Consider the following 24611-nt stretch of genomic DNA (forward strand, 5'->3'; position numbering starts at 1 on the left):
GTAATTTAGATATGCCAAAGAAAGCTATAAGGTACTTCTTTAAGTGAAAAGTTCTGTATGTACAGGAGAAAACATATTCTATATAGGCTTTGGTACTATCCGTGCTTCAGGTTTCCACTGGGGGTCTTGGAATGTGTGCCCTGTGGATAAGGAGGGACTACTGTACTTATCTTTCCAATTTCAATTGCCAAACTTTATCCCTCTAGGTTCCTTCCATCTCCCTTCTGCTGTTCTTTGACATTAAGACTGTCAGGCCTCCACAAATTAAAAAAAAAATTGCCGGGCCTTGAACCTCTGTTCTCTCCAAGTGTCTCAGCAGCCTCGTGCTCCTTTCTCAACCCAGCCGGGACTCTATGTTCAAGCAACTTCATCAGCATCATTTTCAATTCCCTGGGCCTCTTCACATTTTTTCTGCTGCGATCTCAAAAACCCAACTAGGATCTGTATTGCTAAAAGGGATTCCAATGGATCCAAATGGAGAAAAGCACAGTTGTGTGCTTGAAACCACATCAAAACATGATACCCAACCCAGCTGGTTCTGCCATGCCCCCTCAGTACTGTGCCTTGCTCCCAGCTCCGGCCTCCCTCCCCTGTCAGCACTCATCCTCAGCTCTTACTTCTGAGAGAAATCACAGGTCCTCGGTAGAATTTATCTACATCTTCATTTCTATCTTTCTGGCCTCAAAGAAAGACGGGACCCTCTCCTGCCTCTCAATCTGTTTCTTTAGCCAACTGCTCTCCTGTTGACTTAGGGACTAGACTCCACCAGGCTTCCTTTCCTTTCCCTTATTTCCAGATCTGCTTCACTTGGATCCTTAGGACATGCTTAAGTCTCTAGCTTAAAACACAAAGCAAAACAAAACAGAAAAATGCCCCCCCTCCATCCTGTGCTCCCCCTGGCTGCCATTCCCTCCGCTGCCCACTCCATCCGAGTGGCCAAATCCTGTGTCAACACTTGTCCCCATTTCCCTCTCATCTAGCTGCTCTCCAACCCACTGCAATCATTTCCCTAACCACCTCTTCACCAGCACAGCCTGAAGAAGATCCCCATGACCGCCTAATCACCAGTCCAAAGGGCACTTTTCATTCCTCATTTTACATAATCTTTCTACTGCCTCTCACCCTGTGAGCTACTTCTTTCTTCCCAGAGCTCCAAATTCTCTACCCCCAGAATCTCCTGGCTCCCCTCTGATTATTTCCCTTCACTGTATGCTGAGCCCACTACCTAGAAAAAACACTAGTGTTCCCCAAGATTCTTCAGGTACCCTCTTCTCTACTCAGTTATCATCTGTAGGCTGACAAATCCTAACTCTCTCTCAACTAGCACTTTCTCAGATTTGCATATCCAACTGCTAACTGCTATGAATAGCTGCCATTTATTAAGCAATTATGCACCACATTAAGCTCTTTAAATGCATCCTCTCACCCAGTGAGGTAGGAATTATTATAATCCCCATTTACAAACAATCCGACCAAGAAGTGAGGTGATGTGCCCAGTGTCACATAGCTCAGAAGTGGCGCCAGGGTTCAGGGTAGGCATGCCTAACTCCAAAGGGCATGCTTTTAACTGCTATCCAGTTGACCCATCAAATGCAACATGCATAAACCTGGGTTCATCATCTTTTCCTCACTACACCCCAACTGTTTCCCTTTCTGTTTGCTCTGCCAGCTACCCAGACATCACTGAAGTCAGAAACCTGGTGACATCCTTAATTCTTCTCTCGCCCTCACTGCTCACCACTTGCTAATCATAAGTCATGTGGATCCTACCTCTTCATTTTTGCAATCTTATCCCCCTCTCTCTTATTCTAATTCCCCTAATTTAAGACCTAATCTTCTCTCACCTGACCATTGCAATTAATAGTCTTCTTGCCTCCATTCCTGCCCTTTATCCAGCATCAAGAGTGGCCTTTATAAAACACAAACTCAACTAGTGACTTTCCTTCTATTTATCTGTGTCACCCACAGAATTATGCTGAAACTCCTTAATACAGCAGAACCAGCTTTTCATGTTCTGGGCTTTGCCTTCCCTCCAGCCTTGTTTCCCATAGTGCTTTGCCTCCTACCCCACAATCCATCAATCCAAACTGACTGCAGTTCCCTGAATATACCATTTTCCTCCTTTGCTTAAGCTCGTTTCAACTGGGTTTTTTGACCCTTGCAAACAAAACAGTAATAACTAATCTAGTGAAACTGGAGCTGACTGCCAGATTTCAAATTCTGCATTCTTTTTACTGTAACACGCTGTTGCCCATATCCTAAGGAAAGAGCAAGACGAGAAGCCTCTCCTTCACTGCCACCTGTCCCATTTTAGACATGACACCTCCCCCCACCATATACACGTAATTATGCTATTGGCTTTATCCGGGAAATCATCGCCTGCAAAATAAGTAAATAAATAACTAAGCACATCCCACTCTGTGAGATGCCACACTTCTGTCTCCCCCATCCTCAGAAAAGTCGTCACCTGTACAAAGGAACAAGCCACAGTGCCACTGCGAAGCTGGTTCAGCAACGTCTCACAGACAGCAACATCCGGGACGCTGGTCACCCCATCTGTGATCACAATGATACCTGCAGCAGGAAACATCAGACTCAGCTCTGGGGACACTGACCTGTCAAAGTCAGGCACTCAACTGATGGAGCCCCGAAGACCTCAGTGTGTGCCAACATCTCCCCTTCCACCCTGCTTCCTCCTCTTGAGTGCTGGATCCCAGGGTCCTCCTAAGTGATACCCTTCTCGAGTGCTACTCCTTCCCGCTAGGATCCCCGATGGCTGTCAGAGCTATGGGCACTTGAGACACCCACTAACACACATCTAACTCTTACAAAGGAGGAAACAGATCCTCTCCCCTGGGACCCACTAATCTCCAGGGAACCAGCTTTGCTGACAATGCTCCCCTAGCACCCTTCCTGAATCTTCTTTCCCCAATCCCACCAACATTCCTTCTACTAACCTGCACTAGAGTTTGAGGGGAGCAACTGCAGTGCCAAGATGCCCTGACGAATCATACTGACCAGCCCAAGATCAGCTGTTACCATGGAGACTCCCATCTTCCGGCCGGGGGGCTCCCCTAAGTCTGGAGAATGGTCCTCTGCCTGGCTCAAGTTACAGAAAAGAGAGAATGGGACTGATAGCATTGCTGCCCCCACAGCAAAGCTTGGATGTACAGCAGCACTGCCCAGGCCAGACAGGCTCAATCTTGTGAAGACCCCAACCCCCCGACTATGCAGCCGAGCCCTGACTGTGCTCCCTCCCCTGGTGTGCGTTCAGACACGGACCCTCGCGTGGGCAGGGAGTCCAGCACCATATGAAGCACTAAGCTGTACTGGAGCAGGGCTTCCCCACCCAATAAGGCCCTCTCTCCATATTTCTCTATTGCCATTTCATATAAAAGTCATGAAACACTTTATACATCAGTGAAACTATGTTTCAGACACATAGGATTGCCACCTGCCTGGCTACTCCTAGGGTATCTACAGGGATGAGAGTGCACTCTAGAGAGCCCACGGAGCTTTATCCCTGACCATACACAATGCTAACCAGAGATCAGACCACCCATGATCACCTCAGATCCACTGGCGGAAAAGATCCAGGACTAAAAAACACAGCGAACGGCCTTCGCGTTTTCTCCAAGCAAGAATGTGTGTCCGGGGAAGAACAGCCAAGCCCTCCTCCCAACAGGGCAGCTTCCATCCCTGTCCCACTCTGCCTCCGGCTTGCAGTCCTTTTTCTGCCTTCTTTCCTACTGTATTATTCCCCACTTTCTCCTCTGTCCCCTCTGTACCTTAACAGCTCCTTTCTAAATCACCTCTCCCTACTTTGTCACCCACATACCTGGCTTTGGGGGTCATACTGCTGCTGTAGCATGGTGGCCACCTTATCCTCAAAGAGACAGAGCTGCTCATATATCTGCTGCAGGAACACTTCCCGCTGGGTAGGAACCAAAAGGCAGCCCTGGACCAGCACCTGAGAAGCACAAGGGGAAGATCAAGACATGAAGGTCAGGGGGACCCTGGGCAGTACCCCTCCTGGTCTCCCTATTTATTCTCCCGCTAGGCAATCCCACTCAAGCATGCTAATTCCACAGCCAGTTCCTCCCTTACCAGGTCACCTACTCCTTCAGTCCTCAACCCAGGCATTCCTGCTCACTGCCCCCAGGTCATCAGTCACCTTAACTGGGTCCACAACCTTCCTCTGCTTAAGGCCCTCCACACTGGGTCTCCCCATATCACCACACGGGGGCGCCAAAAGATCTTCCAGCCCCTTCCATCTTGGGCTTCCAGACTATGTCCAAAGCGGCCCCAAAACCTTTTTCACTTTTTTCTTGTTGCTTTCTAAGCACTGCACTCAGAGGCTGTCTAGAACATTCCTCTTTCAAGTACAAAATATTTTTCTTATTCCTCCAATGAATGCTCCTTCCTTCCCTTTACTTTCCCGCCTCAAACTGGTCAACAAGAGTTCTCAGTACACCCTTGGGGCTACCCTAACCCCAAGGGTATACTACTGTCCAACCCACAGAAAACACCCTCCACATTTGCTAGATGTTTATGTCTCTGCTCTTGTGCTTCCTTCTAGGCTCTGAAGAAAAGATTTCTCCTCCTCCTCCTTTGCCCTAAAGCTCATCTCTCCATCTAATCTCAGATCTTTTGTCTAGTATTTCCATTCTCTCTCCATGGAGTGTCTTTCTTTGTATTTCCTCTACTTCCAACCTAAACAAGTACCCCCACCCTAAAAATGTTGCCTATTAACCTCTGTGGTGGCCCTAGGGATCTTCCCTTTTTCTCTCCCTATCAGACTCCTCAACCCATCTCAAATGCCCACTTCTCCCAACCTGTGAAGCTCCCTGTTAAGAACTGGGAAAGTGGGTGGGCACAGCCAGAGAGGGGAGAGGGGCAGAGGAATATAAAAAGGTGAGAGAGATGTTCACAGCTGTATGGTTTAAGAGTAAAAACTTGGTCGACTCAAGGGTCCAACAATAAAAGTTTGGCTAAATACATAATGAAAAAATATGATAAATTCAAGCAGCTATTGCCTGACCAGTGGTGGTGCAGTGGACAGAGCACTGATCTAGGATGCTGAGGTCCCAGGTTCAAACTCCGAGGTCATTGGCTTGAGTGCAGGGTCACCAGTCTGAGCATGAGGATCACTGACATAATCCCATGGTCGCTGGTTTGAGCCCCACCCCTATTCCTCACACCCATCAAGACATGTAGGAGAGGCCCTGGCCGGTTGGCTCAGCGGTAGAGCATTGGCCTGGCGTGCGGGGGACCCGGGTTCGATTCCCGGCCAGGGCACATAGGAGAAGCGCCCATTTGCTTCTCCACCCCTCCTCCTTCCTCTCTGTCTCTCTCTTCCCCTCCCACAGCCAAGGCTCCATTGGAGCAAAGATGGCCCGGGCGCTGGGGATGGCTCCTTGGCCTCTGCCCAGGCGCTGGAGTGGCTCTGGTCGCGGCAGAGCGACGTGCCGGAGGGGCAGAGCATTGCCCCCTGGTGGGCAGAGCATCGCCCCTGGTGGGCGTGCCGGGTGGATCCCGGTCGGGCGCATGCGGGAGTCTGTCTGTCTCTCCCCGTTTCCAGCTTCAGAAAAATACAAAAAAAAAAAAAAAAAAAAAAAAAAAAAGACATCTAGGAGAAGCAATCAATGAATAATTAAAGTGCCACAACTATGAGTTCATGGTTCTTATCTTTCTCCCTTCCTGTCTCTCTCATTTTCTCTCTCTCTCAGTCTCTTAAAAATAAAGTCAAGCAGCCATTAAAAGTCACGTTTCTAAAGAATATTTAGTGACATGGGGAAATACATATATATATATATATATATATATATATATATAGAGAGAGAGAGAGAGAGAGAGAGAGAGAGAGATTTTTTGTATTTTTCTGAAGTTAGAAGCAGGGAGGCAGTCAGACAGACTCCTGCATGTGCCCGACCGGAATCCACCAGGCATGCCCACCAGGGGGCGACGTTCTGCCCATCCGTTGCGGCCAGAACCATTCTAGTGCCTGAGGTGGAGGCCATGGAGCCACCCTCAGTTCCGGGCCAACTTTGCTCTAATGCCTTTTCTCCTCCTGCCTTGGCTGCAGGAGGGGAAGAGAGAGACAAAGAGGAAGGAGAGGGGGATGGGTGGAGAAGCAGATGGGCAATTCTCCTGTGTGCCCTGGCTGGGAATTGAACCCGGGACTTCCACATGCCGGGCCAACGCTCTACTGCTGAGCCAAACGGCAAGCCTTTTTTTTTTTTTTAAGAGAGAGAGAGAGACAGGATGGGAGAGAGAGGGTGAGAAGCATCAAATTCATAGTTGCTTTTACTTTAGTTGTGCATAGATTGCTTCTCACATGCCCTGACCAGGACCGAGCCGGTGTCCCCTTTGTTCAAGCCAGCAACAACCAGTGACCTTTGGGCTCAGGCTGGTAAGCTTTGGGATAGTATGGATGATTCTGCCACTTAAACCAGTGACCCTGGGCTGTGGAACCTGCACTCAAGAACCAGCAACCTCAGGGCTTTGAACGGGTGACTTCCACGTTCTGGGTCAATGCTTTAGCTATCACCAGTCAGGTAACACCCACATTATACTATAAAAAGCAGGATGTAAAACTATGTGTCTGGAGTGAGCCTCATGCTTCTCCTCTATTTGGATGACAGGTAGTGGTGAGGAAAGATAAACACATACTTGGAGACAAGGAGGAAATTCCTAAAATGTCAATAGTAGTTATTTTTGGGTGGTAATAATATGGGAGAGCTTTTTTTAAAAAAAAATTATATATATATTTTTCAAATCTCCTTCAATGGACATGTATTATAAAAGTGATTTAAGTTTTTTTTTCCTAAGAGCAGCAGGATACATCTTGAGGGAGCTATACAGGTGGTGAGGAAGCTGGCTCAGGGCTAAGTGGTCCTGGGGACCTAACCAAGTCCTCCCTCTCCACAGCAGCTGTCCTTGCTCAGGCCTCCTCTTCTCTCATGACCTAATAATCTTCTGTTCTCTCCAGTCTGGCATTCTTCCTGGAATCCATTTTCTTCATTGGCCACAAGCAAGTGTGATCTTCCTAGTGTACAAATCTGATCCTGTTACCATCCATGTAAAACCTTCAAAGGTTCCTTACTACCTATGGCTAATGGTTTTCATTTGCATGTTTTCTATGTGGCAGGCACTGTTTTAAGCGCTTGACATGTACTAATTCACCATATAATATTAGTGCTGTTAAGATCCCCACTTTGGAGAAAAGACACAGATGTACAAAGAGGGTAGGTAAGTTGCCTAAGGGCACACAGCCAATAAGTGGCACAGCCAGGAAGAAAAGTACAAGCAATGTGATTACAGACCCAGCTCTCTTTACCACACTAAATCCCCTGGTCAACTCAAGTACAAGTTCTTAGCCATGACATTCAATAAGCCATGAGTTATTTCTCCAGTCTCATCTTTACCATCCCTCCCTTCTCCACATTCAGACTTTTCTGTGTCAAACTGAAGAGCATGTAGTTCCTGAGAACACCTGTGACTGAGAGCAGTTGCAAAGCTGTGTCTTTGCTTTTGCTGGTCTTTCTGCCTAGCCCATTTCTCTGTCTTTGAATGGTTAACTCAATTCTTCCTCAAGATACAGTTCAAATGCCTCTGTCCCAAAGTCTTCCCTGTCTCTACTCCAGGCTTGGCTGGATACTTCCTCACAGTGTTCCCATAGCCCCTGAGTCATAGCTTATCGGTGTCCTTATCACATTCAACTGAAATGACCTCCTTCAGTATCAGTCTCCCCCACTAAACTCTCAACTCCTCCCAAGAGGATAGGGACAGTGTCTGATTCACCTGTGTCTCCAGGACCTAGCCCAGGCTTCCGTAAGTGTTTGCCAAACCCAATCAAGTGTTGAGTGATTACCTAATACCCATGCTTTCCCTGCCTTGATTATCAACGCCCACAAAGTCTGGCCTCCCTCTGGGGATGGAGCCCACAACCAGCATCCTCACAGCTGCACTAGGACAGCGCTTTAATCCAGGGCAGAGGGCTGGCATCCAGGTGTGCACCAGTTGCCTTCTTGTATATTTCAGACCCTCAAATGCTGTTCCTTGCATCCCTGTCTTTCAAAACCAGTCAGACAGCTAAGGTGACAATGTAGCCATCAAGGACAGTTTCTGGGTAAGACCCTACCAATGAGTTGAAGGTGGTTGAGAAGAGATGAGGGGAAACCGGGGCATGCTTATTTAAGCCAAAAACAGATATGCCAGTGACAGACTTGGCCATTCTCCAAAAGGAGTGTCTTGTGATAGCCTGCTTGGGTGCTGGATAAGTCCTGTCATTATCTGTATGGTCAGCATTGCACCCGGCACTTCACAGGGCCCTCAGAGAAAATGACCCGCCTCTGTCCTTGGAAAAAATTACATTTCTGGGTATTTGTTATATTTCAAAAGCATAAAATTATTCTTAAAGCCCATCTTCAGGGTTAGTGCCAGGAGCCTGGACATCAGCAAATCAGACAGAACTGAAGGTGGGGGGGGGGGAGGGGGAGACACACAGAGAAAACAGACACCCAGTGGCCAGAACCAGCGACTTACAGGAGAACTGAGAGAGAAGTGTGTCCAATCAATGCCAACAGACCTAAAGCTTATGGGAAGGCTCTTTAAGACCAGAGGAATTAATTCTTTTCTTTTTCCCTTTGATGAGCCCCCTGATTCTTTTCAAGAAGAGGGAAAATCATAGAGATGGCTAAGAAACAGGTTTAAGAAACTAGTAGAGCTAGGGACTTTGGGAACAGGCAGTAGAGACAGGATAAGGTCTTGGTCACAGGACTATGAGGAATGAGGTCTGAGGGCACAAAGTTGGAGAAAGGGTGCAATACCTGGTGGGACTGCAGGCCAATAATTGAAGAGTAAGCCTGGATAGTTACGTAGATCTCAGGCTGGAAGTCGATGCAAGATCCAGGCACTCGGAGGGGCTGAAGTAGCCCGCCTAGGCAGCGGGAGAGGGCATGGAAAACTTCATCAAACAAGATCTCCCCTGTGGAATCATCCTGTGGGTAATGTACAGAGAGATCTCTCAAGGGTAAGTAAAGGCAGCCCTGAGCAGAGGGCAGAAACAAGCCGCTTCCATGGGTCAGTGGGATTGTTATCTTCAAGGTGATCGTACCCCCAACTATAGTGCCACTGTCGGACTGGGATCTGTCTTTAAACACCCACCATTCCTTTACAGCCTGCTTTCTTTCCACAACGAAAACTTAGAGCATTTTTCATTTCCCCAAAGGTTCTCCCTCTCCTCCTTACCCTCACCCCCTCCCTAGTCCCAGTCTCGCCCTAGCCCTTACCACAATACCAGTAGACGGGCTAAGGTCCAGCTCAATGACAAATCGATACTGCCAAGCCAAGAAGGTGACCCGGGTGGAAGGTACAAGGAGGAATGGCCTTGGGACCACTGGTTCATCTGGCTGCCACCCAGGGGGCAGGACACTGAGGACTTCCAACTCCTGCTCGGACTGAAGCTAAGAATTAGGGTGAAAAGGAAAGGATCAGAGAAGAGTCACCCCTTTCTTCCCAGGACTTGAACTTTCATATCCAAAATGACACACCATTGGCTCCACCACCCGCAACTCACATGTACTCTTCCTTATCTGGAAAATTATGAAACAAAATTTCCCCTTGTGGGCCAAGTCATTTGCCCCTCTCAGTTAATCTCCCCCACTGTCTCTTTCCAGTACCCTCTTAAAAACAAAAAACAGATGTCCTGAGTCAGCCCCTCGCAACCTGTACGTCTCTGGGCCTCACCAACATCTCCTGGGGTGTGGCCTGGACTGTTTGATGCAGGTGATTGAGGAACCACGCCAGGCGAACATTTCGGGAGATTCGATAATCCTTTTTCATCAGTAGGAACACCTGCCCAGCTTCTTCCACCTGGGGACAAAGAGACAATAAATTCATAAAAAATCACCAAGTTCCTCATAAACACAGATCACCGTGCTGGTAACTTGTCCAAGGAACTCACAATCCGTAAGTGAGAGGCAAGGCAATAGAGGGGAGAGGATGACTGCGCCCCCACGCAGGCTGTCCCCAAGCGTAAGGCCGCCGCAGAGCCGGGCAGGTCCACACTGGGTTTGGTAGAGGAACCGCGGAGCCCGAGAGCGTTGGGCCACTCCCATTTATTAGATTCTGGCAACAGCAGGTGGGCAAACAGGCACAGGAAAACTGCTGCTCACAGCAGCGGGTAAGCAAAGAGGAAAATTCACCCCTCCCGGTGGCTGGCAAGGGAACAGGAAAATGACCCCTCACGGTGGTGGGCAAGTGACCTGCTCCAAGGGAAAGTACCCATGGCCTTATATAGGCCACACACACACACACACACACACACACGCGCCACGCACAGGACTCTGCTAAGTGCTCATACACTAATCATGAAAGTGCAAACGAGCAAGCCTAACACAGCGGTTTCCCCAACACCAAAGATTCAACTCATAGCCCTTTGCTCCCATTCTCCTTGCAGATTTCTGTGTAGATGAAGTGACCTTCACACATTATCAAATGTTTATGTGAGTTTCTCCTATAAACTATAAGCTCTTCTGTAATGCTGGTGGCCTAAGCCAGGCAGGTTCACACTGAATTTGGGCAGACGGTAGAACAGGGGTCGGGAACCTTTTTGGCTGAGAGAGCCATGAACGTCACATATTTTAAAATGTAATTCTGGCCCTGGCCGGTTGGCTCAGTGGTAAAGCGTCGGCCTGGCGTGCGGGGGACCGGGGTTGATTCCCGGCCAGGGCACACAGGAGAAGCGCCCATCTGCTTCTCCACCCCTCCCCCTCTCCTTCCTCTCTGTCTCTCTCTTCCCCTCCCGCAGCCGAGGCTCCATTGGAGCAAAGATGGCCCGGGCGCTGGGGATGGTTCTGTGGCCTCTGCCTAGAGGCCCTGGTTGCAACAGAGCGATGCCCCAGAGGGGCAGAACATCGCCCCCTGGTGGGCATACCGGGTGGATCCCGGTCAGGCGCATGCGGGAGTCTGTCTCACTGCCTCCCGGTTTCCAGCTTCGGAAAAATGAAAAAAAAAAATGTAATTCCGTGAGAGCCATACAACGACCTGTGTACATTAGGCATTATCCAATAAAAATTTGGTGTTGTCCCGGAGGACGGCTGTGATTGGCTCCAGTCACCCGCAACCATGAACATGAGTGGTAGGAAATGAATGAATTGTAAAACATGAGAATGTTTTATATTTTTAACGTTATTATTATTATTTTTATTAAAGATTTGTCTGCAAGCCAGATGCAGCCATCAAAAGAGCCACATCTGGCTCTCGAGCCATAGGTTCCCGGTCCCTCTGGTAGAGGAACTGCACAGCCAGAAAGCATTGGGCCATTCCCGTTTATTGGAGGTTTGTGGCAATTGGCGAGTGGATAAGCAAAGGAAAATGGCTTTTGGCAGCAGAGGGCAAGCAATCATAAAAACCGCCCCTCACAGTGGTGGCTGAGGGAATCAGGGAACTATACCTCTCAGAGAGTGACCTGAGAGAATCCTCACCGAGGGAAAGCACCCACAGCTTTTCACAGACACAGGTGGCTTTCTGCCATGTGCTCACGCAATAATCATGCAAAGTGCTTGCAGCTGAGAAACCAGCAAGCAAGCCTAACCGCAGCTGTTTTCCCCACACTCTTTGAGAACAGGGATTGTATCTTGTTCTATGCTTGTGTCCCTGTGCTTGACAAACTGCTTAAAATAGGGCAGACACTCAATAATGTCAGACAGTTCTTCCCAATAATCCTGGACTACAGCAGGAACCAGAGGAATCTTCACTGAGTGAATGGTAAGCCTGCCAAATACCTCAAAATCAAACTTCTGGCCCTGGCAGGTTGGCTCAGTGGATAGAGTTGGCCAGGCATGCGGAAGTCCTGGGTTCAATTTCTGGTCAGGGCACACATGAGAAACAACCATCTGCTTCTCTTCTCTTCCCTCTCTCCCTTGTCTCTCTCTTCCTCTCTTGCAGCCAGTGGCTCGAGTGACTCAAGCATTGGTCCCAGACGGGGGATAGCTGGGTGGGTCTCAGCTGGGGCGCATGCAGGAGTCTGTCTCTCTGTCTCCTCTCTCACTTAAAATAAAAATCAAACTTCTTTTGTATGTGTGATGGAGACAGACACAGAGAGGGACAGATAGGGACAAACAGACAAGGGAGAGAGATGAGAAGCATCAATTCTTTGTTGCAGCACTTTTGTTGTTCATTGATTGCTTTCTCATGTGCCCTGACTGGGGGGCTACAGCAGAGAGAGTGACCCTTTGCTTAAGCCAGTGACCTTGGGCTCAAGCCAGCGAGCTTGGGGTCATGCCTATGATCCCAGGTCCAAGCTAGCGACCCCTACGCTCAAGCCAGATGAGCCTGCGCCCAAGCTGGTGACCTCAGGGCCTCAAACCTGGGTCCTCTGTTTCCCAGTCCAACACTCTATCCACTATGCCACCGCCTGGTCAGGCAAAACATCAAACTTCAGTAGGTCAACAATCCCCCACCACACATTTGACAGTGAACAACACTCTAGTTCCTTCCTCCATTGCCTCACGGGGATTTGGTTCAACATCCTGACAAGCATCAGTTCCCTTGTCCATGTCCTCATCCTTACTACAGTAGCCCTGCCAAACATTAACGCAGGATGAAGTTGACATTCTCCCTTAACCATTCATATACCATACCAGCTGCTCATTGATAGGAAGAAAGTTGCCACCTCTGGCAGGCCTTTACCAAGCCTTTCACTTGTCCCTCTGTCACTTGTCGCTCTGTCACTACCAGAGCCACTCCAGCGCCTGGGGCAGAGGCCAAGGAGCCATTCCCAGCGCCCAGGCCATCTTTGCTCCAATGGAGCCTCGGCTGCGGGAGGGGAAGAGAGATACAGAGAGGAAGGAGAAGGGGAGGGGTGGAGAAGCAGATGGGCGCTTCTCCTGTGTGCCCTGGCCGGGAATTGAATCCGGGACTTCTGCACGCCAGGCCGACGCTCTACCACTGAGCCAACCGGCCAGGGCCCATGTACCTTCTTGTGACCACTTTAAATCGTTTCTGTTCTTAAGACCCTAGTTATATTCATTTTTCACTACCAGTCAATGTTGTCCCTCCCTGTTCAGCAACCTTTCCTGTTCCCCTTAGAAGGGTTTCCAACTCCTCAACTCCCACAGTCCTTGCAGATATAGGTGCCTATTGTTTCCTGTAGAAAATAAGTTGGCCTGACCTGTGGTGCCACAGTGGACAAAGCATCAACCTGGAATGCTGAGGATGCTGGTTTGAAACCCTGGGCTTCCTGCTCCTCCCTCCACCCTTCTCTCTCCACCCACCTCTCTAAAATGAATAAATAAATAAAAATAAATAAAAAAGAAATAAGTTGCCTGACCAGGCAGGCAGTGGTGCAGTGGATAGTGTCAGCCTGGAATGCTGAGGACCCAGGCTTCAGACCCCGACGTTGTGGCTTGAATGCAGGCTCATCCAGCTTGAGCAAGGGATCACAGACATGACCCCATGGTCGCTGGCTTGAGCCCAAAGGTGGCTGGCCTGAAGCCCAAGGATGCTGGCCTGAGCAAGAAAATAAGGGTCAGCCTGACCAGGCGGTGGCGCAGTGGATAGAGCGTCGGACTGGGATGCGGAAGGACCCAGGTTCGAGACCCCGAGGTCGCCAGCTTGAGCGTGGGCTCATCTGGTTTGAGCAAAAGCCCACCAGCTTGAACCCAAGGTCGCTGGCTCCAGCAAAGGGTTACTCGGTCTGCTGAAGGCCCACGGTCAAGGCACATATGAGAGGGCAGTCAATGAACAACTAAGGTGTTGCAACGCGCAATGAAAAACTAATGATTGATGCTTCTCATCTCTCTTCGTCCCTGTCTATCCCTCTCTCTGACTCACTCTCTGTCTCTGTAATAAATAAATAAATTAAAAAAAAAAAAAAAAAGAAAATAAGGGTCAGCTGGTCTGAACTGCCTCAATGTTTCCTCCTGATTAATCCTTACCTGTAACAATCCTTTACTCTCTTACTCTTGTCTCAGACTAAAAGATTACTCTCCTGCTCTTCTAGACAAATTTCTCCTCCTGTGTCTCTGACAAGGAAGGGGAAAAGGCCAGGCTGTGAGGATTGAAGAGAGTGGTAAAGAAATGCAAAGTTAGTGACTGCCTGTTGAGAAATGTGGTGTTGAAAGGAAGCAGTTTTTTCCCCCCAAATGGGGAAATATGCACGGAGAAGAGATCAAAATAGCTCTGGAGAAGCAATTACTAGAGAGTGCCTAAAGTCAGAAGAGTATGAAGAGCAATGACTAAAGGTGATGTCTTTCTTCTCTAAGACAGAGGACAAGTACAAAAAGATAAAAGCAGATACGGAAGTAATAGGGATGCAAGTAAAAAGCAAAAAGAAAAGGAACTCATATTTTATTGAACACCTAAAATATATTCAACAGTAAAACTATAGAGGTCAAGTGCAAGAATTTCAGATTCAGACAGCCTAGGTTTGAATCTCAGTTCAGCCGCTTATTAGCTGTGTGACTGTGGAAAAGGCACTTAACCTCTTTAAAGCTCAGTGTCCTCATTGGTAGAATGGAGATAATCCTAATATCTATCTAATAGTTCTGTTATGTAGATTAAGGAAAATCAGGCATATGAAGTACTCAGCACAGGGCTGGCACTTCATACAATTTAACTATTAAAGGTTATTACCAGACACACACCACTAGGGTCGGTACATAGGTAAGCTCATTCAGTCTTCACACAAACCATTTAGCAGAAGAAAACGGAGATCCAAAAAAGTGACTTAACATGATTAATAGGTATAGTGTCAGAAGTCAAATCCAGGACTGATAAGTTGAAAAGCTCATTGACTGGTAGTGAAAAATGAATATAACTAGGGTCTTAAGAACAGAAACGATTTAAAGTGGTCACAAGAAGGTACATGGGCCCTGGCCGGTTGGCTCAGTGGTAGAGCGTCGGCCTGGCGTGCAGAAGTCCCGGATTCAATTCCCGGCCAGGGCACACAGGAGAAGCGCCCATCTGCTTCTCCACCCCTCCCCCTCTCCTTCCTCTCTGTATCTCTCTTCCCCTCCCGCAGCCGAGGCTCCATTGGAGCAAAGATGGCCTGGGTGCTGGGAATGGCTCCTTGGCCTCTGCCCCAGGCGCTGGAGTGGCTCTGGTAGTGACAGAGCGACACCCTGGAGGGGCAGAGCATCGCCCCCTGGTGGGCAGAGCATCGCCCCTGGTGGGTGTGCCGGGGTGGATCCTGGTCAGGCGCATGCGGGAGTCTGTCTACTGTCTCTCCGTTTCCAGCTTCAGAAAAATAAAAAAAAAAAAAAAAAAAAAAAAAGAACATGATGAGTTTACAAGCAGAAGGATACTCTGACATAATCAGAATAACAAAAAGTTAATTTACACAATGATTTGACGTGGTTCAGCATTATCTTGTGTTGTCTCTACACCATCTAGGATCACAGGTTGGGGAATTCCACTATTATACTGCCTCCATACTCTGGGCTGAGAAGACTCTGGCTAAAATTTTGGCTTTTATCCTGAGTTAGGTCAAACTACCTAACTCTTTTGTTCAGCAGGAGAGTAATATATCTGCATTAAAGAAATTCCCTCTGGGCCTGACCTGTGATGGCGCAGTGGTTAAAGCGTCGACCTGGAAATGCTGAGGTCGCCGGTTCGAAACCCTGGGCTTGCTTGGTCAAGGCACATATGGGAGTTGATGCTTCCAGCTCCTCCCTACTTTCTTTCTCTGTGTCTTTCTCTCCTCTCTCTCTCCCTTTCTCTCTCCTCTCTAAAATGAATAAATGAAAAATTTTAAAAAAATTCCCTCTGGATTTTGGAGAAGGGTAGAGGCAACGGCACTGCGCATATCATGGTTGGGGCGGGGCTGAGAGGCTGGCTTGCTGCACGTGGTCAGGTCCCTTCCCTGAGTACTCAGCATCCTCGGCAGAGTGGCCTGAACCACAGAGGGCTCTGGCCAGAATGGGAGCCCCCAGGAGCTGGAGCCGCAGCAGAGTTAGTTCCCTTTGCTCTCGCCCAGGCTTTCCGATTTTCCCCAAGGCTGGAAATCCAATATGGATCACGCTCTAAAAATGACGTTTTAAAGGGTTATTATAAGAAAAAGAAAAAGAAGAGTGGACTCAGGCAAGTTCTGGAGGAGATGAAAGCTTTATATGAACAAAACCTGTCTGATGTGAATGAAGCAGTCAGACAAAGTGATCTGATACCAACCACCAAATTTCGACAGTTCTTTGCTAAGAGATGGGGGGGGGGCACTGTAGCATACTTATATGACCGATTGCTTCGAATTAGAGGGCTCAGGTGGGAATATGGCAGTGTTTTGCCAAATGTTTTACAATTTCACATGTCTGCTGAAGAAATGGAATGGTTCAATCATTATAAAAAGTCTCATGCTACTTCCATGTGGTCACTGGGAGAAGGTTTGGATATTACACAGGATATGAAACCTCTGAAAAGCCTATATACTTAAGTACAATGTCTAAAAGGCTATGGAGAACTTGAAGTTGATGACGGTACTTCAGTTCTATTTAAAAAAAAAAGCCAGCACTTGGTAGAAGTGTGAGCAGCTGACTAAACAAGGTATTCTAGAGCACGTGCTATGGTCAACTAATTTGGAGGCACTGCCAAGCTTCCCTGTGGTTCCAGGCTGAACCCACCCACACAAACTTCAACACCTTCTCCACACTCCCTTGCCCCTGCCCCTCTTCGGTTTTAAAAGTTAGACATACTTTACTATGACCAGGAATATTTAACTGAGATAGGCTTTTCTATTGTATAGGATTTCTCCTCTTTTTTTGTAATCTGCACCTATAACATTCCTACAGTTAAAAAAAAAAAATCCCTCTGGCTGGCATGTGATTCAGAAAGTTTCCCTAATGATCATAGGAAATGACAGTAGTCTAGGCAAGCTACTTGAAGCAGCCACTGTGAGCTGTTTGAGACTGGTCCCGGAGGAGACAAGGAGCTGTGCTACAATGTAAACCACCACAGCCTTTCATTGAGAAAGTCTGGTTATGAAAAAAAGAACAAGTCAGCTTGAACTAAACTTGGAGACAAGTGAGCTTAGCTGCATTTTAAGGGAGCTTTAGAATAAGATAAACAAAAACTGATGATTAATTGAAAGTGAGAAAAAAGTGACAAAAAGGAAGGTGTCAAGGATGACTAAGGTAGCATCAGAAACCAGATAGTAGCAGAATAATTTCCAGGTTAGCTGAAAAAACCGATATAGTTATTTACCTTCACTTCTAACCAAACCCCTCAAAAGGTCCCACCAAATTATAGTCTTATTGCCAAGCTCCTAAAACAGAAAAGGGGTCTACTGACAATGAAAGAAATCGCAGGGGTCTACTGGCAATGAAAAAAATCGCAGCAATCACTATCCCTCTCTTTCTCTCATCTTAGGGTCTGAGAGTGGGATACTCTCATAAATCAGGTAACCTCTTCCTCAGGATTGACTGAGTTGGTTGGTGTGAGTTTGATAATTAACAACCAACTCTTGTCTGTGAGTTGACTATGCTGGATCCCTGCCAGCGTTCTTATCTATAAAGAAAGAAAGAAAGAAAAAAAAAAAGCAAGCCTGACCAGGCAGTGGCACAGTGGATAGAGCATTGAGCAGGGACAGGGAGGACCCGGGTTCGAGACCCCGAGGTCGCCAGCTTGAGTGCAGGCTCATCTGGTTTGAGCAAGGCTCACCAGCTTGAGCCCAAGGCCGCTGGCTCAAGCAAGGGGTTACTCAGTCTACTGTAGCCCCCCAGTCAAGGCACATATGAGAAATCAATCAATGAACAACTAAGGTGCCGCAACAAAGAATTGATGTTTCTCACCTCTTTCCCTTCCCTTCAGACAGAGTCCCTCTGTCTGACTCTGTCACAAAAAAAAAAAAAAGGGAAAAAAAAGGCTGGGGCTCAGAGTATTATCAGAACAGAAACACTATCTCATTTCAGCAGTCTATTCTGTTTATCACTGCAGTAGAGCCTAGTGCTGTGCCTGGCATATAGAATGCTCAATACAATTCTGCTGAATAAGTGAATTTACTGTATTTTCTAAGCAAAGCAAACTTGACATTTAGAAATAATCATAATCAGTACAATTGTTCTCAGGGTGAGAAAAATCTTAACTTTTTTTGTGACAGAGACAGAGAGAGGGACAAATAGGGACAGACAGACAAGAAGGTAGAGAGATGAGAAGCATCAATTCTTCACTGCAGCTCCTTAGTTTGTTCATTGATTGCTTTCTCATGTGCTTTGCAGGTGAGGGCAGAGGCTACAGCAGAGCTAGTGACCCTTTGCTCAAGCCAGTGACCTTGGTCTTCGAGCCAGCGACCAAGGGGTCATGTCTATGATCTCATGTTCAAGCCAGTGACCCCACGCTTAAGCCAGCAACCTTGGGATTTCGAACCTGGGTCCTCTGTGTCCCAGTCCGACACTATCCACTGCGCCACCGACTGATCAGGCAACACTACTCTTGGTACTATTTCCCTTTTGTTCTTCTTTGTTAGTTAAAAACTTTTTTCAAATGCCAGGTTGTTTCAGTTATTCAAGGAAACACTAAGGAAAGGAGTTTTAGCCTATGTGGAGCTAGAGTTAAATGGGTGGAGAGTACATGTCCATAATTCATCACCATAAGGACGGTTGGGGACATTTGGTCATTCTGTCTTCTAGGACTAAAATCTTGGCAATTCTAGGTTTAATAAATGAATCTTTCCACAATGTCCTGAACTGTTAGGTATCCCTGCTGGGCATTCACAAAGCAGTCAATAGTTCTTCATAGCACTCACTAAAGTTTACAATAAAGAATTTATGTATTTTTAATTTTTAAATTTATTTTTTCAAATTGTAAGATAAAGTTTTTAAGAAAGTTACAGAGGTAGTAGAAATGAGCCAGTTGGGCTGTGTAGGCTCAGGGAATAAGTTACAGAAGCAAAAAAAGGGCATTTAGGGCAGAGAAAGGCAAAGGTAAACACCCTGGGGGTAGGGAGGAGGGAGAGTGTGCTATTTATGTACCTTTTTTTTTTTACAGAGACAGAGAGAGAGAGTCAGAAGAGGGATAGATAGAGACAGACAGACAGGAACAGAGATGAGAAGCATCAATCATCAGTTTTTTGTTGCGACACCTTAGTTGTTCATTGATTGCTTTCTCATATGTGCCTTGACTGTGGGCCTTCAGCAGACCAAGTAACCCCTTGTTCAAACCAGCGACCTTGGTTCCAAGCTGGTGAGCTTTGCACCAACCAGATGAGCCCACACTCAAGCCGGCGACCTCGGGGTCTCGAACCTGGGTCCTCTGTGTCCCAATTCGACCCTCTATCCACTGCACCACCGCCTCATCAGGCTATTTATGTACTTTTTAAAGTTTGTTTCCCCTAAAACAGGGATAGTCAACCTTTTTATACCTACCGCCCACTTTTGTATCTTTGTTGTAGTAAAATTTTCTAACCGCCCACCGGTTCCACAGTAATGGTAATTTATAAAGTAGGGAAGTAACTTTACATTATAAAATTTATAAAGCAGAGTTATAGCAAGTTAAAGCATATAATAATAATCACTTACCAAGTACTTTATGTCAGATTTTCGCTAAGTTTGGCAGAATAAATCTTTATAAAACAACTTACTATAGTTAAATCTTTTTATTTATACTTTGGTTGCTCCGCTACCGCCTACCATGAAAGCTGGAACGCCCACTAGTGGGCGGTAGGGACCAGGTTGACTACCACTGCCCTAAAAGTTCAGAAGCTCAAGGGCAGTAGGGGCTGTGTTTATATATTGTTCTTTGCTGTATCCCTAGCAACTAGCACAGTCAAGGAGCACTAGGTTTAAATTATTTGTTGAATAAATGTATGAAAGAGAAATTGCTCTCACAATCAATTTACCAGTTATTTTTAAGTTTTCACTTTTATTAACATCTGCTCTTTGTTGTTCAAGAATTTCCATCCTTCCTTATCTATCCACTTTATGGAAAACCTAGCCTATTCTATTGTTTGGATTTTTCCTTGGCTTGCATGAAACCAGTTTTTTTCACTATTGTTCTTTTCTAGAATTATTTTCTTTTTTTGCTGTTCTTGGAATGGGGGGGGGTGTTCTAACAGATTTGTTTTAAAAGAAAGCGTGGCACCAGTGGTGGCATAATGGATAGAGTATCCAACTGGAATGCTTGCTGAGGTCTCGGTTCAAAACCCCAAGGTCGCTGGGTTGAGCGTAGGCTCACCAGTTTGAGCTTGGGGTTGCTGGCTTGATCACTGAAATGATCCCATGGTTGCTGGCTTGAGCCCAAGGTCACTGGCTTGGGAAAGGGGTCACTGGCTCGCTTGGAGCCCCCTGATCAATACACATATGAGAAGCAATTAATGAACAACTATAACGTACTGCAAGGACGAGCTGATGCTTCTCATCTCTCTCTGTCTCTGCCATATTAAAAAAAATTTTTTTAAATGTGTGATTTGATAGCTGAGACTATGGGCTTGAGCTTTAGTTCCTCCTCTATATAATATCATCAGCTACCCCAATGGTATGTGAAAGCATAAATGCAAACATCAGTATAATAACAAGTCATCAATCAGTTGCTTCTTAATCTATCAAACATCTGATGACAGCCCTGAATCTTTGCTTTTCCATAATAAACATCTCCAGATTCTCTAAGTATATCTCAAATGGCTTCAAATTTCATTATTTTATCTTATATGCCTATGAACCCTGGCTGATTGATTTCTCAACTGAAAATGTGGGGACCAGAATGAAACACAATACCCAGGTGAGGGCACAGATTCCCCTAGGTCCTATTTACATACCATACTCAGGAAACCTCCATGACTTTTCTCACTGTGCTGCCATTCAGACACCCCCCCTTCATTCTGTCCTCATGTAGCTGGCTTTTTTGAAACACATACGATTATTCAATTAGTCCTATTATATTGGATAAATTCGGTCTGTTATTCTATTGTGAAGCATTGAGGGCTGTTTTGTCATCTAGTGAATCTCTTTCCAGCTTAATTTCCTATTAAGAATGCCAGCGAATCCTCATCCAAGTCCAAAGAGGACAAAGGCAAGGTAAGCATGCAATCATTCATCAGCCAACAAATTTACGGAGAGCCACCACTGGGCTAGCTCTTAAAGAAACAATGAAAAGCAAAAATTGGCATTCTCTACTCTTCTAAATTTTACCCAAAGGAGAAAAATAAATAAATCAAATAACTACTCTAATTATTGTATTATTATAAACAAAGTATGGTCACGAAAGGATAAGAATGTGGTTCTATGATAGCATGTAACCAAGTAACCCATCCCAGGCTAGAATCTTAGGAGAAAGTGACACTTAAGTTTGAGCAGGATTTGTTGAGGAGGGAAAGAGGGATAAACCAGATGGAGGGTATACATGAGCATTGTGCTGTAAGAAAACTTTCTTCAGTGTTAGTAAGCTGCTTAAGTACATTACTATTCAGCTTCCATTTCTCCACCTTGTCTCATAAGTTATTTTGAATGATGTACTGACCATCCAAGGCCAAGACAAAGTCTAGTTTATCAATCAGTTCTTACAGAATCTATTTCTTTTGAAATCAGAAACATCTGCCTTACACAATCTTTCTTATAACATTCCCCCTTATATGTGATCCTTCAAACATAGTCAACAACTATGTTTTCAAAACATCTCTAAGTTTTCTTCACATTCAAGATGTAATTTATCAGAAGACTTAAAAAGATTTAAGTAGCTCAAGTGGTATTTTTCAGTGTTATCCAAGGGCTAGCTGCATGAGGATGACCTGAGGTGCTTATTAAAGTGCAGACTCCACCTGACCTATGGTGGCGCAGTGGATAAAGCGTCGACCTGGAAATGCTGAGGTCGCCGGTTCAAAACCCTGGGCTTGCCTGGTCAAGGTACATATGGGAGTTGATGCTTCCTGCTCCTCCCCTTTCTCTCTCTCTGTTTCTCTCTCTCTCCTTTCTAAAATGAATAAATAAAATAAAAATAAATATTTAAAAAAATAAATAAAGTGCAGACTCCTTCCTGCCTTTCTGCTCTAGGCCTGAGTAGCTGCTGTCAAAATGGGCAATTTACTGAAACCCGGGAAGGTGGTGCTGGTCCTAACCAGATGCTACTCCAGAGGCAAAGCAGCCATCATGAAGAACACTGATAATGGCACCTCAGACCATTCCTACAGCCATGCTCCAGTGGCTGGTATTGACTACTATCCCCACAAAGTAACAGCTGCAATGGGCAAGGAGAAATTGCCAAGAAGTCAAAGATCAAGTCTTTTGTGAAAACTTACAACTACAATCACCCCGTGTCCACAAGGTACTCTGTGGCTATCCCCTTGGACAGAACTGTTGCCAACAAGGTCATTTTCAGAAACCCTACTCTGAAACATAATGTGAGGCCAAGGTCAAGTTCAAAGAGAGGTACAAGACCAGCAAGAACAAATGGTTCTTCCAAAAGCTGTGTGTTTTAGATCTTTTATTGTTTCAGTCATTGGAAAAAAAGAAAAAGAAAAAGATTTCTGGGCACCATCCAATTAACTGAATTAGAGTTGATAGGGTTCAGGAATCTACATTTAAAAAGCTCCCCAAGTGATTTTTCCACTTTTAACATTTGAGAATTCTTGAATTAGTTGTGTTCTCAGTGTCTACACTCATATAGATCTTCAAATTCCTAATATTTAATTCCTGAGTCTAAAGTGCATTACTCTTGGAGTAGTCTGACAAAGAGAGAGCAGAATTATGGAGTCAAGAGATCTGGAATCAAATCTGGTTCTACTACTATCTAGCGGAGCTTGGACAAGTTACTTAATTTTTCCAGGCCTCAGTTTCTTCATTGCTAACATGTGGATAAGAATACGTATCTACTTCATAAGGATATTGTTGCAATTAAACAGGAGTCAGAACAATGACAGAGGAAGCCTATCATCTTTGGAACATTTACTGAGGCCTACATACCATTATAACAAGATGAATAAAACATCATCAGGTAATGTGCTGCATATCATGTATATCAACATAAAGGAAACATTCCATCTCATTAATTTGTTTTTTTTTGCACCTGCCTCTTTGTGGTTAAGGTATAATCCAACAGTTGTGTTGTTTTCTCTTAAGAGTCCCATGAATGCTCGACCAGTGGTGGCATAGTAGATAGAGCATCTACCTGGGACACTGAGGTCCCAGGTTCGAAACCCTGAAGTCACTGGCTTGAGCATGGGGTTGCTGGTATCATCATAATCCCATGGTTGCTGGCTTAAGCCCAAAAGTCTCTGGCTTGAGCAAGAGGTCACTAACTTGGCTTGAGTCCCCAGGTCAAGGCATACATGAGAAGCAGTCAATGAACAACTAATGTAACACAACTATGAATTGATGCTTCTTCTCTCTCTCCCTTCCTGTCTCTGTCACTTGCTTAAAAAAAAAAATTCCCATGAAAAATGTAGACTTCTTGAACTGTCTGAAGCCTCTTTACCACTATACACATGACAAAGTCCTGAAACTCTAGCTTGGCCTCAACCTGTTTCTTCTCCAGCCCCATCTCTCATCCATCTCCCCAAGTTAGAGTCCCAAGGATTAAATGCTGGCTCTGCAGCTTATCAGTATCAGGTCTTGGTGAAATTAAACTCTCTGTGCCTTAGTTTCCTCATTTGTGAAAGGAGAATAACAGTACCTATTCCATGGGGATTTTAGAAGTACTAGATGACATTTACTGAGCACTCTGTGAACTACTCTCACTGTTACACTGTACCCATACTAGCAGCTGCTTCCTCTCCTATCTCTAAAGGCTCTAACTAAGCTCCTTTTCACCTCAGGTTTTCATTATCCCCCCACCCCTTGCACTCGGCCTCTTCTACTGGCCAATTTCTACTCGTTCTCAAGGCTTAAATATCATTCCTCTGAAACGGCTTCCTGATCCACCCTGACCCCCCACTTCTTAACAAAGTAGGTTAAGAACCCCTGTTAAATACTCATTCACTCTGTATTTTTCCTTTGCAGCACTTATTACATAATTCAATATTTGTTTACTCTATTAAAATAGAGAACATGTCTTACACTGCTCCATATCCACCCTGATAATTAGCACAATTCTAAGTCCGTAACAGCACTCAAAATATTTCAAGTATTTGATGAATGATTTCTTAAATCTGGCTATGCCCAATCTTTCTTTTGGGATTATAACAACCTCTGAAAGTCAGTCACTTTTCTGCCCGGGGCAAACTCCCTTTACCTCTTGAGATAAAATTTTTAGATATGCAAATCATGTACTTAACAGATGCTTAACTTTTGGCTGAATGAGACTCCCCAGGGTGTGTTTTGACTCCCAAGTTACTTTATATCTGTACTGTTCAATATACTAGTTATTAGGATATGGGGCTACTGAGCACTTGAAGTGTTGCTAGTCAAAAATGATGTGAAGTGTAAAATACACGCTGGACTTTAAAGACCTGGCAATGTTAAATAGCTTATAATTTAAAAATATTTAATATATATTAAAATAACATTTCAAAAATAGTGTTAAATAAATATATTACTAAAATTTTCACCCGTTTCTTTTTACCTTTTTTAATGTGGCTTTTAGAAATATTACATATATGGTCTGCACTGGATTTCTACTGGATAGTGCTATTTTATTTAGACTATCTGCCTAGAAGCTATGTTGTATTTCTCCATTTTATTTCCTCTCAT

The 24611-nt window shown here is 45.6% G+C and overlaps 1 protein-coding gene and 2 pseudogenes across 1 annotated transcript in view; 2 read left to right on the forward strand and 1 right to left on the reverse strand.

The window, feature by feature from the left end:
• The window catches only part of SZT2 (SZT2 subunit of KICSTOR complex), a 58604-nt gene that overhangs the window by 32546 nt on the left and 1447 nt on the right, over positions 1 to 24611 (reverse strand). Inside the window, exons 2-7 of the mRNA XM_066269422.1 lie at positions 9751 to 9876; positions 9294 to 9467; positions 8832 to 9002; positions 3839 to 3970; positions 2958 to 3099; positions 2468 to 2574 (exon numbers count right to left, since the gene is read on the reverse strand). Coding sequence (XP_066125519.1) covers positions 2468 to 2574; positions 2958 to 3099; positions 3839 to 3970; positions 8832 to 9002; positions 9294 to 9467; positions 9751 to 9876 — 852 coding nt within the window. The remainder of the gene's footprint in view (positions 1 to 2467; positions 2575 to 2957; positions 3100 to 3838; positions 3971 to 8831; positions 9003 to 9293; positions 9468 to 9750; positions 9877 to 24611) is intronic.
• On the forward strand, positions 10006 to 16613 carry LOC136328748 (DNA replication complex GINS protein PSF1 pseudogene; annotated as a pseudogene).
• On the forward strand, positions 21999 to 22473 carry LOC136328751 (large ribosomal subunit protein eL27-like; annotated as a pseudogene).

The sequence above is a fragment of the Saccopteryx bilineata genome, chromosome 3, assembly GCF_036850765.1.
Source record: "Saccopteryx bilineata isolate mSacBil1 chromosome 3, mSacBil1_pri_phased_curated, whole genome shotgun sequence".
Taxonomy (NCBI): Eukaryota; Metazoa; Chordata; class Mammalia; order Chiroptera; family Emballonuridae; genus Saccopteryx; species Saccopteryx bilineata.